At 42.6% G+C, this 18,891-nt stretch overlaps 1 protein-coding gene across 1 annotated transcript; it reads left to right on the top strand.

Annotated features, from left to right (window-relative positions):
• The first annotated feature begins 7,737 nt into the window (after positions 1–7,737).
• Positions 7,738–12,488, top strand: LOC112243147 (E3 ubiquitin-protein ligase TRIM11). The gene is made up of 6 exons (XM_024410986.2): positions 7,738–8,647; positions 8,774–8,869; positions 9,459–9,692; positions 9,940–10,072; positions 10,191–10,268; positions 11,590–12,488. The coding sequence occupies exons 1-6, from the start codon at positions 7,970–7,972 to the stop codon at positions 12,159–12,161; spliced, it is 1,791 nt and encodes a 596-aa protein (XP_024266754.1). The 5' UTR covers positions 7,738–7,969; the 3' UTR covers positions 12,162–12,488.
• The last annotated feature ends 6,403 nt before the right edge of the window (positions 12,489–18,891 follow it).

Raw genomic sequence — 18,891 nt, 5'->3', positions numbered from 1 at the left:
ACTTCATGGCTACCGACATGAGTGCTACGGGGTGGTAGTCATTTAGAAAGGTTACCTTTGCATTCTTGGGCATAGGGACTATGGTGGTCTGCTTGAAACATGTAGGTATTACAGACTCTGTCCGGGAGAGGTTGAAAATGTCAGTGAAGACACTTGCCAGTTGGTCCATGCATGCTCTGGGTACGCACCCTGGTAATCCGTCTGGCCCTGCGGCCTTGTGAATGTTGACCTGTTTAAGAGATCTTGCTCACATCGGCTACGTACAGCGTGATCACACAGTCGTTTGGAACAGCTGGTGCTCTCATGCATGCTTCTGTGTTGCTTGCCTCGAAGTGAGCATAAAAGGCATTTAGCTCATCTTGCGTCACTGGGCAGCTCGCAGCTATGTTTCCCTTTGCAGTCTGTAATAGTTTGCCAAGTTTGACAAGCATCATAGCCGGTGTAGCAGTGGAAAAAGTACCCAATTGTCATACTTGAGTAAAACTAAAGATACCTGAATAGAAATTTACTCAAGTAAAAGTGAAAGTCACCCAGTAAAATTACTACTTGAGTAAAAGTCTCAAATTATTTGGTTTTAAATATACTTAAGAATCAAAAGTATAAATCATTTCAAATTCCTTATATAAAGCAAACCAGACGTGACCATTTTCTTGTTTTTAAAATGTATGGATAGAGTCAGTCACACTCCAACACTATATATAAAAGATGCATTTGTGTTTAGTGAGTTTGGCAGAACATAGGCAGTAGGGATTACCACGTGTTCTCTTGATAAGTGTGTGAATTTCACAATTTCCTGTCCTGCTAAGCATTCAAAATGTAACAAGTACTTTTGGGTGTCAGGGAAAATGTATGAAGTAAGAAGTACAATATTTTCTTCAGGAATGTAGTGAAGTAAAAGTAGTCAAAAAAATATAGTAAATTACAGATGCCCCAAAAAACAACTTAAGAAGTACTTTAAAGTATTTTTACTTAAGTACTTCACACTACTGCGGTGTAGTAGAATTCAATCTTAGTCCTGATGCTTTGCCTGTTCGATGGTTCGTCTGAGGGCGTAGCGGGATTTCTCATAAGCGTCCGGATTAGTGTCCTGCTCCTTCAAAGCGGCAGCAGATAGGATTCCTTATTGAGTTCTTCAATATCATATAATTTGTCCCATACCCATTGCAGTGTTTTAGATATCAAAGAATGAGACATGTAGCTGTAACAGCTTTCTTCCTGGGAAGGAGAGGCGGACCAAAACACAGCGTGGTTAGGGTTAAACATCTTTAATAAAGACAAATACCGAGAAACACTACAAATATACAAAACAATACATGTGAAAACCGAAACAGTCCTGTGTGGTGAAACAGACACGGAAATAATCACCCACAAAACCCAACACCAAACAGGCTACCTAAATATGGTTCCCAATCAGAGACAATGACTAACACCTGCCTCTGATTGAGAACCATATCAGGCCAAACACAGAAACAGACAAACTAGACACACAACATAGAATGCCCACCCAGCTCACGTCCTGACCAACACTAAAACAAGGAAAACACACAAGAACGATGGTCAGAACGTGACAGTAGCTGTTCAGTGTAAATGAAAGAAAAGATGTGCCAAGTGTGGAGGGGAACATTATTATGGTGAATGTGGGAGGTTAAGGTTAAGTGTTGTAACCCTGAAGAAAGAACAGTGATGCCCAAACATTGGTGTTTTACCCAATTAATTACTGGGAGTTATACAATATACTGTACCAGTCAAAAGTTTGGACACACCTACTCATTCAAGGGATTTTCATTATTTGTACTATTTTCTACATTGTAGAATAATAGTGAAGACATCAAAACTATGAAATAACACATAGAATCATGTAGTAACCCAGAGATGTAGTAGTTATTTAAGAAAAGTCATTGTAAACACTATTATTGCACACAGAGTGAGTCCATGCACGTTTACACCCAAACTTATTTAGGCTTGCCATAACAAAACGGTTGAAAACTTATTGACTCAAGACATTTGAGCTTTTCACTTTTAATTGATTTATAAACATTTCTAAAAACATAATTCCACTTTGACATTATGGGCTATTGTGTGTAGTAGAGCAGTGACACAAAATCCAAATTTCATCCATTTTAAATTCAGGCTGCAACAACAATATCTGGAAACAGTCAAGGGGTGTGAATACTTTCTGAAGACATTGTAGTTAGTTACTCATCAAGAAACAGTAAAAACACCTGGATCCATATTGAAACCAAGAAACCAAGAAGACTGAATAAGAAAGGAGATATAAGCCTGCTTACTGCTGTGCAATGTCACATTGCAATGAAGTCAATTACTATTGTAGATTCTCAAATTGAAATAAAAACTAAACGTTGGTTCTGGAAGTTCCAAGTTAACTCACGTATTTTAGGGTTTGTTATTAAGAAGAGAGAGGAAAGAGAGGGGATATTGTGCATCTCAGTTCTCCTTACAAGCCTTGCTCAACTTTTTTTTCCCTCTGCAAACCCACAGCTACTGAGGACTGGGCCAAACCAAAAGCATAATTAGCGGCGGGGGGGATCCAATCATAAAAGGAGGAAATGAGTAGCACTGTGTGATGCAAAGACAGAAAGCCAGTAGCAGCCTGGTGCTTTAGAGTGGAGGAAAAAATAATCACGGTATATTGTTGAGGGCGGGCAAATTGAGTCGTCAACTTTCAACTTTCTGAAAAGGCAACTGCTCACGAATGCGGGTGTGCGCATTTTTCGACCACTTTGCGGAGCCTTTAGCGACGATGCTAATGTAATGACAACCATCTTCTGGTAGATGGCAAGGCTCCCAAAAACTTTTTTTTTTAATGTGAGCTAGCTATAGATGTTTGCCGTTATCAGCTGCCTACTTGACTAGCTAAGATTGCTACTGTTAGTTAGCTAACATGCTGACCACACAGCTCGCGTCGCTTGCGGGTGCGCGAGTGTTGCAAAATAAATGGACACATACTTGTTATTCAATCATTGCACCCACACATTTGTGATGCTTAATGTTCTGCAAGTCCCGCCTCTCCCATCTCCTCATTGGTTTTTAGGAGCATATACCCATGTGGGTGATTGAAAGATGAATTGTGGTAACAGCTAGCTAAATTGCCATAAATTATAAATGCTTTTCGACCTGTCACCAAATTAGTATAGTTGGTTCAGAGTTAATTCAACCTGCGTGTCCTGATTGCATCTGGTTCTGGTGGACAAAATCAACATGCGTGTTTAAGAGCGGTCTGGTCAGCATGCAAGACTACACGCTTCAAGCTAGTCATATGAGTAGCACGTAAAACCTACACTGCGAACTCTAAACAGATATTTAGTGAAATATTGTATTAATTATCATTAATTATAACAAGGTTTGCTGTTCATCTAGTTAGCTAGCCGAAATTAGAATGCTAGCTAGCTAGTGTTACGTAGCTAAAAATAACACTATGTCTCAAATGGCATGTAAACTCAGTGGAGGATTTGCTTTGCTTTCAAAATCAGACTCTCCAATAGCTGCTCTTTGTTGTATAAATAGTCATGTTACTACCAATACAAATCTGTAGGTCTGTAGTTTCTGCAGCTGAACAGTTGGGACATGAACCGGTGTTGTGTTTTCTTATCTGATCTTTTTCTGTCCCCATTCCACCTGGCCGTGCTGCTGCTCCAGTTTCAACTGTTCAGCCTGTGGCTATGGAACCCTGACCTGTTCACCGGACTTGCTCCCTGTCCCAGACCTGCTGTTTTCAACTCTCTAGAGACAGCAGGAATGGTAGCGATACTCTTAATGATCGGCTATGAAAAGCCAACTGACATTTACTCCTGAGGTGCTGACTTGCTGCACCCTCGACAACTACTGTGATTATTATTTGACCATGCTGGTCATTTATGAACATTTGAACATCTTGGCCATGTTCTGTTATAATCTCCACCCGGCACAGCCAGAAGAGGACTGGCCACCCCTCATAGCCTGGTTCCTCTCTAGGTTTCTTCCTAGGTTTTGGCCTTTCTAGGGAGTTTTTCCTAGCCACTGTGCTTCTACACCTGCATTGCTTGCTGTTTGGGGTTTTAGGCTGGGTGTCTGTACAGCACTTTGAGATATCAGCTGATGTACGGAGGGCTATATAAATTGATTTGATTTGATTAATTGAAGCCTTTGTGTCCTTTGCAGTGACACCACTCTGCCCCATGAGGAGTCATCATGACATTGGGGGATGTGTCAGGGGAGGTGTTAAAAAAAGGTTTTGACAGAGAGAAGCCACAATAGTTCACAGTGCAGGAGAGAGACCAGAAGGACACTATAAATGCCCACTGGGCACACACTGGTTGACAATCAACGTTGTTTCCACGTCATTTCCATTAAGTTACATTGAACCATGGCATTTCTAGGACAGTGAGATGTTTCATACATAATTACCCAAGAGGAAGGCAGGTCTGGACTTCACGCGCTGAATGATACACCCTATGACGGCTTCCGGTGGGGGCGGTCCTGCTTTGTAGCATTTCGCAGAAGGCTTTGTGTTATACTGATTGCACTATAGGTGTTTGTGAGTGTAGATATGGTTGTCCTTGTTCCGTTGGCGGATTCATTACAACAACAAAAAAGAATCCGGTCTCTGAAAGACTACAACTTGTGTTCGGTGATGCTTCGTGTTCTGGCCCCCGTCTGTCCCCCAAGGCGGGCTTTTTTTTTTAAAGGAGGCAGACACTAACAACACAAACCTTCGGGCAAAATTGAAAGTACTGACCAGAAGCAATGGCTTCAAGTGATCCTCTCATGAACACGAATTTGACGATGGAGAATTAGTTTTTACTGTTCTATTAGCTACATGGTGACATTGCCAGCAGCATACGACCCTGCATACCACCCAGCATACCACCCTGCATACCACCCAGCATACCACCCAGCATACCACCCTGCATACCAGCCAGCATACCACCCTGCATACCACCCAGCATACCACCCAGCATACCACCCTGCATACCAGCCTGCATACCACCCAGCATACCACCCAGCATACCACCCTGCATACCACCCAGCATACCACTGCTGGCTTGCTTCTGAAGCTAAGCAGGGTTGGTCCTGGTCAGTTCCTGGATGGGAGACCAGATGCTGCTGGAAGTGGTGTTGGAGGGCCAGTAGGAGGCACTCTTTCCTCTGGTCTAAAAAAAATATATCCCAATCCCCCAGGGCAGTGATTGGGGACACAACTCTACCGACATGTACATACTACCTCAACTAACCGGTGCCCCCTGCATACCACCCAGCATACCACCCTGCATACCACCCTGCATACCACCCTGCATACCAGCCTGCATACCACCCAGCATACCACCCAGCATACCACCCTGCATACCACCCAGCATACCACTGCTGGCTTGCTTCTGAAGCTAAGCAGGGTTGGTCCTGGTCAGTTCCTGGATGGGAGACCAGATGCTGCTGGAAGTGGTGTTGGAGGGCCAGTAGGAGGCACTCTTTCCTCTGGTCTAAAAAAAATATATCCCCCGCACATTGACTCTGTACCGGCACCCCCCTGTATATATTGTTATTTTTTAATGCTGCTCTTTAATTACATGTTACTTTTATCTCTTATTCTTATCCAAGTAGATTTAAGTCAAAACTCTACTGCCTTCTTGGAACATCGACTGTTCTCATGGAACATCGACTGTTCTCTCGGAACATCGACTGTTCTCATGGAACATCGACTGTCTTCTTGGAACATCGACTGTTCTCTTGGAACATCGACTGTCTTCTCGGAACATCGACTGTTCTCTCGGAACATCGACTGTCTTCTTGGAACATCGACTGTCTTCTTGGAACATCGACTGTTCTCTCGGAACATCGACTGTTCTCATGGAACATCGACTGTCTTCTTGGAACATCGACTGTTCTCTCGGAACATCGACTGTCTTCTTGGAACATCGACTGTCTTCTCGGAACATCGACTGTCTTCTCGGAACATCGACTGTCTTCTCGGAACATCGACTGTCTTCTCGGAACATCGACTGTCTTCTTGGAACATCGACTGTCTTCTCGGAACATCGACTGTTCTCATGGAACATCGACTGTCATCTTGGAACATCGACTGTCTTCTCGGAACATCGACTGTCTTCTCGGAACATCGACTGTTCTCATGGAACATCGACTGTCTTCTCGGAACATCGACTGTCGGAACATCGACTGGAACATCGACTGTCTTCTCGGAACATCGACTGTCTTCTCGGAACATCGACTGTCTTCTCGGAACATCGACTGTTCTCATGGAACATCGACTGTCTTCTCGGAACATCGACTGTCTTCTCGGAACATCGACTGTTCTCATGGAACATCGACTGTCTTCTTGGAACATCGACTGTTCTCTCGGAACATCGACTGCCTTCTTGGAACATCGACTGTTCTCATGGAACATCGACTGTCTTCTCGGAACATCGACTGTCTTCTTGGAACATCGACTGTTCTCTTGGAACATCGACTGTTCTCTCGGAACATCGACTGTCTTCTCGGAACATTGACTGTTCTCTCGGAACATCGACTGTTCTCTCGGAACATCGACTGTCTTCTCGGAACATCGACTGTTCTCTCGGAACATCGACTGTCTTCTCGGAACATCGACTGTTCTCTTGGAACATCGACTGTTCTCTCGGAACATCGACTGTTCTCTCGGAACATCGACTGTTCTCTCGGAACATCGACTGTCTTCTCGGAACATCGACTGTTCTCTTGGAACATCGACTGTTCTCTCGGAACATCGACTGTTCTCTTGGAACATCGACTGTCTTCTCGGAACATCGACTGTTCTCTCGGAACATCGACTGTTCTCTCGGAACATCGACTGTCTTCTCGGAACATCGACTGTTCTCTTGGAACATCGACTGTTCTCTCGGAACATCGACTGTTCTCTCGGAACATCGACTGTTCTCTCGGAACATCGACTGTTCTCTCGGAACATCGACTGTCTTCTCGGAACATCGACTGTTCTCTCGGAACATCGACTGTCTTCTTGGTAAGCAACTCCAGCGTAGATTTGGCCTTGTGTTGTAGGTTATTGTCCTGCTGAAAGGTGTATATTTTTTAGTGCAGTGATCCATTCACAGTTTTCTTCTATCACAGCCATTGAACTCTGTAGCCGTTTTAAAATCACCAATGGCCTCATGGTAACATCCCTGAGCAGTTTCCTTCCTGTCCTGCAACTCAGTTCTGAAGGATGACTGTATCTTTGATGTGTCTGAGAGGTTTAATACAGAATCCGCAACATAATTATTAACTTGACCATGCTTAAAGATATATTCAATGTCTGATTTGTTATTGTTGCCCATCTACCAATCCCTGCCCTTCATTATGAGGCTTTCGAAAATCTCCCTTGTCTTTGTGGTTGAACCTGTGCTTGAAATTCAATACTTGACTGAGGAACCTTACAGATGTTGTATGTATGACAGACAGAAGAAGGGGTAGTCATTACAAAAATAATTTCAACCCCTATTATTTCATACAGAGTGAGGTCAGAAAGTATTCATACCCCCTTGACTTATTTGTATGTGCATTTATTATCGATCTCCATTAGTTTCTGCCCAGACAGCAGCTATTCTTCCTGGGGTCCAGCAAAAAATAAAGCAGCTACAGGGCATTCAGACCCCTTCCTGATAGTAATTATTATTATTTATACATTTGCAAACATTTCTAAAAACCTGTTTTTGCTTTGTCATTATGTGGTATTGTGTGTAGATTGATGAGGATTAAAAAAAATCCATTATAGAATAAGGCTGTAATGTAACAAAATGTGGAACTAGTCAAGGGGTTTGAGTACTTTCTGAATGCGCTGTATATACCATTTCATAAACCTTTGTTTTGGTTGTAATAGTGTTATATTGGAGTAGGGTTGGTTGTTGGTGCAATTATTATTATTTGTTATCCCTTTTTAATTTTTGTATCACAAATGTAATGTGATTGAACACGCACTAACGCTGCGACGCGCACAAACAACATGTGCGAACGTCATAATACCGAGGAAGAAGAGATCCAATCCCATGACAGGTCCATGGACTCCACCCTGCAAAAAAAAAGAGTCTTTCCAGGGCCTGGTCGATATTTCACTGATATGTTGAAAGAATCCGGGCAACACCCTATTACCAAACCCACGCATCCTGTACAGACTTGCCACTCATTCTTCCTGCTCCTGTGTCAAAACAAAATGGCGACGGGTGGTTTATCTCGGGAGCATTTTATCTGCTCTGTCTGTCTCGATGTCTTCTCCAACCCTGTCACGATTCCCTGTGGACACAACTTCTGCCAGGGATGCATACAGTCCTACTGGAACAAAGGGGAGTGCAGCTGCCCTCTGTGTATGAGAAAGTTCGCTGAGAGACCTGAGCTGGCCATGAACCATGTTCTAGACGCCCTGTCCAACACTCTCAGATTGGCGGAGCCACATCGTGAACCAGCGAAAATCTCCATTCTTCCCAGGAAAATGGCAGGGAAGTGTACAGCTATAGTTGAAGACCTGGCCCAGCCAAGTGATGTGAACACATTATGTGGTGAACATGGTCAACCTCTGTCTCTGTTCTGCCTGGATGATAAGGCTCTGATCTGCGCTCAATGTGACTCTCTGGGTCATAAGACCCACAAAACCACACCTGCAGAGGAACAGATCCCCCAAATCAAGGTAAGGAGAGAAATTAGTATGAATAATGACCAATAATTACTCTAGAGTATAATGTCTACTGTAACTTTAAACGGCAGTATCTCTGTGCAACTTTGTGCGTGTAAATAAAATGCCCTGAATTTACAGCAGAGATTTCTGAAAGAGCTGCTTGCCAAACAGAACAATGTGTGCACGGTAAAGACGGAGATTCTCAAAGCAAAGAACACCATGGAGTCATTCAAGGTACGGTACTAACCAGGTTTCCATCCAACCTTTTTGTGACTAAAGTACATGTTGGATAAAATGTTTTAATGACCGGCCTGATGGAAACCGTTTTTTGTTGTTGTAAACTTTCCAAATGTCGACAAAACTAAATGCTTCAGACAAGGTGGGATCATTTTTGTGTCGGTAAAATGAATTATGCTAGAAATGTCGGTGGAAACTTTTTTTTTATGGGCAAATATTGATATAATAACCTTCATATCGAAGTAAACTTGGAGTCAAGCGATGACGTTTTCCCACTACGACTCGTCGGCAAAGATGAGAATGTGTCGCCAATTGGATGGAAACCTAGCTACTGTTTAATGTATTTATATGAAAAAGACTGTGGATGAGTTGAATACAGCCACATTGAAATGTCATGGTTACATAGGTCTTTCCATCTACAAACCATCTGATTCTATTCTAGAATATGATTATGAGGCCATTTCGTATGTAATAGGAACCCTTTGTAACATATAAAACTGGTTATTGGGAGGAAGATGAACGAAAACAAACACTAGAAAACATCCACGGTGTCATGTCTTTTTGTTCCATCACCTCTTCCTGTCAGATCTCTGCCAGTCTACAGAAACAAGAACAGCAGACAAATTTCATCCTGCTGATCTCAGCCATCACAGAGGAACAGAAACAACTGATGGCCTCAATGGAGGAGAAAGAGAGAGAGATGCTGCTGAAAACAGAGAGTGAGGTTCAGAAGATGGAGAAGAGATTCAAGAGCTTGGAGGATGAGGTCACTGGGATGGAGCTCGCATTGCAGGGTGAAGAACCTGGGAGGTTGCTTCAGGTGAATTTACACTTTGTTTCAACAAATATTTACCAACTCGAGCCCAAATGGTCAAAGTGGACTTTGAGCTGACGTCTGCCTTACTGGTGTCATATATATATATATTTTTTTTTTTTCTTCAGGATTGTCTGTAAAACCCTGATGAAGGCTACAAGCTGAAACATGTTGGTTTTTAATGACAACACAGCAGTTCTAGGATCAACTTCCATTGTCCTCCAAGAGTGGCTAAATATCCTCCTGTTTTCAGGATTACAATGCCCTGCAGAAAGGCTCAGTTGATGCATCTCCATACTGTGTCAGTCTGGACCCAGAGGAGAGACTTGTTCAGGCAGGAGAACTCAAAGAGATGCTCCACAAGGAGGTTGACAGGATCTGGAAGGGTCAGTACATTCATTTAATAAGTACCGTGTAATTAGACTATTTCCAGTAATTCAGGAAGAGAAACTGCACCTATTCATAAAAACATAATTGTGTTCCATGACTTTATTCTATCCACAGACCAAGGTTGTGACGCTAGGACAGCTTTACGTGTAGATCCCACAGCTTCTCGGTGTTCACTGTCAACACTGAAACAATGTAAGTATAATGAATCTGATTTGATTTTAACATGATGTTATATTCACTTTGTGAAAGTCTCTGGTATTGAGCAATACTCCTATGTAGTCTAATGGTTCAGTACTAGACATACACAATATCTGATATCAGAGCCTATTGTGTACAGTTGACACACAACACTAATCAAACTGTTGGAGTGGGTAAACACTCCACAATAGATCTTGCACAACAGTTCTGGTTTTATGCTCTGTCATAACTGACACTGACCTCGAATTAAATCCTAATTTCTAGAACATTTGGAAATTGTGATACTCAAAATAGTAAAACAATTTATTTTTTTGAACTTAAAGGCGTTAACTAATTTCAGTGTTTATTTTTTGGGGGGCCGGGCAGGCAGACGCATTTGGGAAGTTATGCCTTTATCAGAGCATCTAAAGATGTGCCAAAACTGTTGTAATTTTTTTTTAATATGCAGTTGCCAAGGTGATAATTACAATTGCCTCACCTGTGTGAGGGTGGTACATAGTGGTAATAAAAACATTAGTGAACAAATTATTGTTACTATATATATATATATATATATATATCTCACACATTTGAATTGTGGTGCATTTAGTTACTTCCTTTTGCACAGTAAAGCCTAGAAAAATAGATGTTTTGGGGAATAGAAAAATAAACATCTGGATAGAAAGATTGTGATTGAATGTAGGAAATGATACATATTGTATAAGCATTAAAAATACAGTGCAGCTATATCATCTATAACAAAAGGTTCAGTACAGTGCAGCTATATCATCTATAACAAAAGGTTCAGTACAGTGCAGCTATATCATCTATAACAAAAGGTTCAGTACAGTGCAGCTATATCATCTATAACAAAAGGTTCAGTACAGTGCAGCTATATCATCTATAACAAAAGGTTCAGTACAGTGCAGCTATATCATCTATAACAAAAGGTTCAGTACAGTGCAGCTATATCATCTATAACAAAAGGTTCAGTGCAGCTATATCATCTATAACAAAAGGTTCAGTACAGTGCAGCTATATCATCTATAACAAAAGGTTCAGTGCAGCTATATCATCTATAACAAAAGTCTGAATGAGAAATCTACACTTGGACCTCAAGGATCCATGTTTTTGTATTGATAGATTAAATACCATCTCTCATTGTGAGAGCATTTTTGGGAGGTTACCCCCTCTGATAGGTGTGACCTGTTCTAGACCCACAAAGCATAAAGAGGACGGTGGGCCGTGTTTGCCTTCTAAGTAGTGTTTTACCATAGCATATTCAATATTACCATTAACGATGACTGTTTTTAAGTATTCTTGACTGAATCAACAGATGAAAAGACCATCACCTTGGATCCCAATTCTGTCGGGAGATATATCTGGCTATCTCTGGACATGACCAGTGCTAGGAACACATACCCATACATCCAGCCCCACACCCTCCACCCAGAGCGGCTCAAACAGAGTGAAATGGTGAGGGGCGCACAAGGCTACAGTAGAGGCTGTCACTACTGGCAAGTGCACTTTAAGAATCTTCCCAGTGGATCACAGGAGGACTCGTGTTGTGAGGTTGGGGTGATGTACAAGGAAAACGCTGGCGAAATGAAGGAGAGTTGGCGCATACGGTTTTCCACCTCTCAGTCTACGCCATATGCTGAGGCAAATTCAGGCGAGACAGTTTATACCATAACCACTGGTAACAACTCTCTTAGCAGCATTCATGTGTATTTAGACTGTGACTCTGGAATCCTTGCTGTGTACGGTAATGTATCAAGTACAGTAAATATACGTCAAAGTAACTCATTTAGTGCAGTAAATCGTGTTTACTCTTTCAACACCAAATTTAGTGAACCTCTGTACCCCATGTTTGTAATCCCTAAAGGGGCAGATATTAGGTTAAATTAGGCGACCCAAATGATGAATATACCCATCTGTAGATTTATAGTCATGGAACAGTTACATAATCTAAATTGTTAATTTGGAATGCAATCTGTTTTTGTACACTGTTAAAAGTAAAACAGCACAATTGATAGTTGTGTACTTAGTAGGCAAGATGCTTGCTGTGACGGCACAGAAAATAGGACTTTACCTCATTGATGTATTAAAAGATTCATATCTTTTTTTTTGCTTTTTGTTGGTACAATTGTTTTTCTCCCGCTTATCATAGATTTTCTGTAATGTCAGATTGCTGGGTGGGTGAGGGTTTAAAAAAAAAACACTCAAAAATGTGCACTTGATGAAATTGATGGATTGAAATATCAATAAAAATGCAATGTAACAAAAATTATTATTATTATTATTACCACTAGGTAACCTAGTGGTTAGAGCGTTGGGCCAGTAACCTGGCCAGTTTCCTGGATCGAATCCCCGATCTGACAAGGTAAAAACCTGTCGTTCTGCCCCTGAACAAGGCAGTTAACCCACTGTTCCCCGGTAGGCCGTCACTGAATAAGAATTTGTTCATAACTGACTTGCCTCGTTAAATGAGATATATACATATAGTGTTACAGCAGTGCCCTCTGCTGGTAGTTTAGTGTATCTATTCCTTCCTGCTTGTACAGCACCCCTGGAGCAAACAACATTTTTTTCTTTACCAGTATTCAAACCAGCAACCAGCAACCCCCCCCCCACTCTCAATGTGAACTGTTGATGTGGTGAAGTATTTTCACTTTAGAGTTCTGGGTTACCTAGGTTACATACTGCTGTGGTATTACACGTTAACAAGGTTACCATGACTTTCAAACTGGTGCATATTCTTTCCTCTGTATAGAAATACAAGTCCACATAATGGAAACACTGAAGTAAATGAGGGAAACAAAAGTACTTAGAAAGAAGGTGATTCCATCCCATCATGCTTAGTCATGTATAAAAATACCCAGTTGACCATTATGTTTGCAAACAGACATCTCAGTGTCTTTGAAAGAGGGGCCTCGAAGGAGCATAGGGGGTTTAAAGTGTGTGTGTGTGTGAGAGAGACACGTGCGCACACACACACACAGTCACCAGATCCCAGCCCAGTTCTCGGTACATAACGCAGACAGGAATAAATATCTCTCCGGGAAGCAGAAGGGCGGAGGGGTGTGTTTCATGATTAACGACTCACGGTGTAATTCTAGGAACATACAGGAACTCAAGTCCTTTTGTTCACCCGACGTAGAATATCTCACAATTTAAATGGCGACCATATTTTCTCCCAAGATAATTCTCCTCCGTCATCTCCACGACCATTTTACATCCCACCTCAAGCCGATCTCTCGACGGCACTCAAAGAACTTCACTGGACTTTATGCAAACCTGAAACCACATATCCTGAGGATGCATTTATTGTAGCCGGGGATTTTAACAAAGCAAATCTGAGAACTGCCCAAGTTCTATCAACATATTGACTGTACTACTCGCGCTACTAAGACTCTCGACCATTGCTATTCAAACTTCAAGAATGCTTACACGGCCCTCCTTTCGGCAAATCTGACCACGACTCCATCTTGCTCCTCCCGTCCTATAGGCAGAAACTCAAACAGGAAGTAACCGTGGGTCGTACTATTCAACGCTGGCCTGACCAATCGGAATCCATGCTTCAGGATTGTTTTGATCATGTGGACTGGGATATGTTCCGGGTAGCTTGCCAAAATAATCTAGACGCATACACAGATACGGTGACTGAGTTTATAAGGAAGTGTATAGGAGATGTAGAACCCACTGTGACTAAAACCTACCCTAACCAGAAACCGTGGATAGATGGTAGCATTCGTGCGAAACTGAAAGTGCGAACTATCGCCTTTAACCATGGCAAGGCGACTGGTAATATGGCAGAATATAAACAGTGTAGTTATTCACTCCGCAAGGCAATAAAACAAGCTAAACGTCAGTATAGAGATAAAGTGGAGTCGCAATTCAACGGCTCAGACACAAGATGTATGTGGCAGAGACTACAGACAATCATGGACTACAAACGGAAAACCAGCCACGTCACCGAGACTGACGTCTTGCTTCCGGACAGGCAAAACATTTAAACGTGTTAACCCTCGCAAGGCTGCCGGCCCAGACGGCATCCCAAGCCGGGTCCTCAGAGCATGCGCAGACCAGCTGGCTGGTGTGTTTACGGGCATATTCAATCTCTCCCTATCCCAGTCTGCTGTCCTCACATGCTTCAAGATGGCCACCAATATTCCTGTACCCAAGAAGGCAAAGGTAACTGAACTTAATGACTATCACACTAGCACTCACCTCTGTCATCATGAAGTACTTTGAGAGACTAGTCAAGGATCATATCACCTCTACCTTACCTGCAACCCTAGACCCACTTCAATTTGCTTACCCCCCACCCCCCAATAGATCCACAGACGATGCAATCGCCATCACTCTGCACACTGCCCTATCCCATCTGGACAAGAGGAATACCTACGTAAGAATGCTGTTTATTGACTATAGCTCAGCATTCAACACCATAGTACCCTCCAATCTCATTAAGTTCGAGGCCTTGGGTCTGGACCTCGCCCTGTGCAACTGGGTCCTGGACTTCCTGATGGGCCGCCCCCAGGTGGTGAACGTAGGAAACATCACCTCCACTCCGCTGATCCTCAACAATGGGGCCCCACAAGGGTGCGTGCTCAGCCCCCTCCTGTACTCCCTGTTCACCCATGACTGCATGGCCCAAGGACGCCTCCAACTCAATCATCAAGTTCGAGTGTGGTGCCTGGGAAAAAACCTCTCACTCACCGTCAACAAAACAAAGGAGATGATCGTGGACTTCAGGAACAGTGGAGGGTGCGCCCCCCTATCCACATCGATGGGACCGCAGTCGAGAAGGTGGAAAGCTTCAAGTTCCTTGGCGTACACATCATTGACAAACTGAAATGGACCATCCAAACAGACAGTGTGGTGAAGAAGGTGCAACAGCGCCTCTTCAACTTCAGGAGGCTAAAGAAATTTGGCTTGTCACCTAAAACCCTCACAAACTTTTACAGATGCACCATTGAAAGCATCCTGTCGGGCTGTATCACCGCCTGGTACGGCAACTGCACCACCCTCAACCGCAAAGCTCTCCAGAGGGTGGTGCGGTCTGCCCAACGCATTACCTGGGGCAAACTACCTGCCCTCCAGGACACCTACAGCACCCAATGTCACAGGAAGGCCAAAGATATCATCAAGGACATCAACCACCCAAGCCACTGCCTGTTCACCCCGCTATCATCCAGAAGGCGAGGTCGATATCGGTGCATCAAAGCTGGGACCGAGAGACTGAAAAACAGCTTCTATCTCAAGGCCATCAGACTGTTAAACAGCCATCACTAGCACATTAGAGGCTTCTGCCTATAGGCATAGACTAGAAATCACTGGCCACGTTAAGGAATGGAAACTAGTCACGTTAATAATGTTTACATACCTGGCATTACTCATCTCATATGTATATACTGTGTTCTATACTATTCTACGGTATCTCATTCACTTAATGTTTACATACCTGGCATTACTCATCTCATATGTATATACTGTGTTCTATACTATTCTACGGTATCTCATTCACTTAATGTTTACATATCTTGCATTACTCATCTCATATATACACTACCAGTCAAAAGTTTTAAAACACCTACTCTTTCAAGGGTTTTTCTTTATTTTTACTATTTCCCCATGAAACATCCTGTTTTTACAGTACCAGTCAAAAGTTTGGACACAACTACTCATTCAGGGGTTTATTGTTAATTGCACTGTTTTCTACATTGTAAAATAATAGTGAAGACATCAAAACTATGAAATAACACATATGGAAGCATGTAAATCAAATCAAATTTTATTTGTCACATACACATGGTTAGCAGATGTTAATGCGAGTGTAGCGAAATGCTTGTGGATTCACGATGCTTGTGGATAGTAACCAAAAAAGTGTTAAACATATCAAAATATATTTAAGATTCTTCAAATAGCCACCCTTTGCCTTGATGACAGCTTTGCACACTCTTGGCATTCTCTCAAAGAGCTTCACCTGGAATGCTTTTCCAACAGTCTTGAATGAGTTCCCACATATGCTGAGCACTTGTTGACTGCTTTTCCTTCACTCTGCGGTTCAACTCATCCCAAACCATCTCAATTTGGTTGAGGTCAGGGGTTTGTGGAGGCCAGGTCATCTGATGCAGCACTCCATCACTCTCCTTCTTGGTAAAATAGTCCTTACACAGCCTGGAGGTGTGTTGGGTCATTGTCAATTTGAAAAACAAATGATAGTCCCACAAAGCCCAAATCAGATGGGATGGCGTATCGCTGCAGAATGCTGTGGTAGCCATGCTGGTTCTGTCAACAGAAAAGCAACCCCACACCATAATACCTCCTCCTCCATGCTTTATGGTGTGAAATACACAGAGATCATCCGTTCACCCCCACCATGTCTCACGAAGACATGGTGGTTGGAACAAAAAATCTCCAATTTGGACTCCAGACCAAAGAACAAATTTCCACCGGTCTAATGTCTATTGCTCGTGTTTTTTGGCCCAAGCAAGTCTCTTCTTATTATTAGTTTCCTTCAGTAGTGGTTTCTTCTGTAGCAATTTGACCATGAAAGCCTGATTCACACAGTCTCCTCTGAACAGTTGATGTTGAGATGTGCCTGTTACTTGAACTCTGTGAAGCAATTTCTGAGGCTGGTAAATCTAATGATCTTATCCTCTACTGCAGCAGAGGTAACTCTTAGTCTTCCCATCCTGTGGCGGTCCTCATGAGAGCCAGTTTCATCATAGCTCTTGATGTTTTTTTGCAACTGCACTTGAAGACACTTTCAAAGTTCTTGAAATGTTCCATATTGACTGACCTTCATGTCTTAAAATAATGATGGACTGTCATTTCTCTTTGCTTATTTGAGCTGTTCTTTCCATAATATGGACTTGGTCTTTTACCAAATAGGTCTATCTCCTGTATACCACCCTACCTTGTCACAACACAACTGATTGGCTCAAATGCATTATTAAGAAGGAAAGACATTACACAAATTAACTTTTAAGAAGGCACACCTGTTAATTGAAATGCATTCCAGGTGACTACCTCATGAAGCTGGTTGAGAGAATGCCAAGAGTGTGCAATGCTGCCATCAAGGAAAATATATTTTGATTTGTTAAGGAGCCACGCCTTAGTTGCCCTGGCTATGTGTTTCAGGTCGTTGTCATGCTGGAAGACCCAGCCACGACCCATCTTCAATGCTCTTACTGAAAGAAGGAGGTTGTTGGCCAAGATCTCGCGATACATGGCCCCATCCATCCTCCCCTCAATACGGTGCAGTCGTCCAGTCCCCTTTGCAGAAAAGCATCCCCAAAGAATGATGTTTCCACCTCCATGCTTCACGGTTGGGATGGTGTTCTTGGGGTTGTACTCATCCTTCTTCTTCCTCCAAACACGGCGAGTGGAGTTTAGACCAAAAAGCTATATTTTTGTCTCATCAGACCACATGACCTTCTCCCATTCCTCCTCTGGATCATCCAGATGGTAATTGGCAAACTTCAAACAGGCCTGGACATGCGCTGGCTTGAGCAGGGGGACCTTGCGTGAGTTGCAGGATTTTAATCCATGACGGCATAGTGTGTTACTAATGGTTTTCTTTGAGACTGTGGTTCCAGCTCTCTTCAGGTCATTGACCAGGTCCTGCCGTGTAGTTCTGGGCTGATCCCTCACCTTCCTCATGATCATTGATGCCCCACGAGGTGAGATCTTGCATGGAGCCCCAGACCGAGGGTGATTGACCGTCATCTTGAACTTCTTCCATTTTCGAATAATTGCGCCAACGGTTGTTGCCTTCTCACCAAGCTGCTTGCCTATTGTCCTGTAGCCCATCCCATCCTTGTGCAGGTCTACAATTTTATCCCTGGTGTCCTTACACAGCTCTCTGATCTTGGCCATTGTGGAGAGGTTGGAGTCTGTTTGATTGAGTGTGTGGACAGGTGTCTTTTATACAGGTAACGAGTTCAAACAGGTGCAGTTAATACAGGTAATGAGTGGAGAACAGCAGGGATTCTTAAATAAAAACTAACAGGTCTGTGAGAGCCAGAATTCTTACTGGTTGGTAGGTGATCAAATACTTATGTCATGCAATAAAATGCAAATTAATTACTTTAAAGTCATACAATGTGATTTTCTGGATTTTTGTTTTAGATTCTGTCTCTCACAGTTGAAGTGTACCTATGATAAAAAATGACAGACCTCTACATGCTTTGTAAGTAGGAAAACCTGCAAAATCGGCAGTGTATCAAATACTTGTTCTCCCCACTGTATATATTTAACACTATCTGAAAGGATGTTGGTACTTATTTATTTACATCCAAAGCCATGAATGAGTGAGTCACTCAGCATTATGCTGACAAATAATCGCTGGGCTATTATTCCGTTTCTACTTCACATCAGCAAAGAAGGCTTCCGTGTTTCAGAAACTCACTTTATATAGAGGCTCTATCGCTCTTTATGTAGAGACTCTACCACTCTTTATATAGACGCTCTATCTCTCTTTATATAGAGGCTCTATCTCTCTTTATATAGAGGCTCTATCACTCTTTATATAGAGGCTCTATCTCTCTTTATATAGAGGCTCTATCTCTCTTTATATAGAGGCTCTATCACTCTTTATATAGAGGCTCTATCACTCTATGTAGAGGCT

Source organism: Oncorhynchus tshawytscha, linkage group LG03, assembly GCF_018296145.1.
Source record: "Oncorhynchus tshawytscha isolate Ot180627B linkage group LG03, Otsh_v2.0, whole genome shotgun sequence".
Taxonomy (NCBI): Eukaryota; Metazoa; Chordata; class Actinopteri; order Salmoniformes; family Salmonidae; genus Oncorhynchus; species Oncorhynchus tshawytscha.
This window is presented reverse-complemented; position numbering and strand designations above follow the sequence as displayed.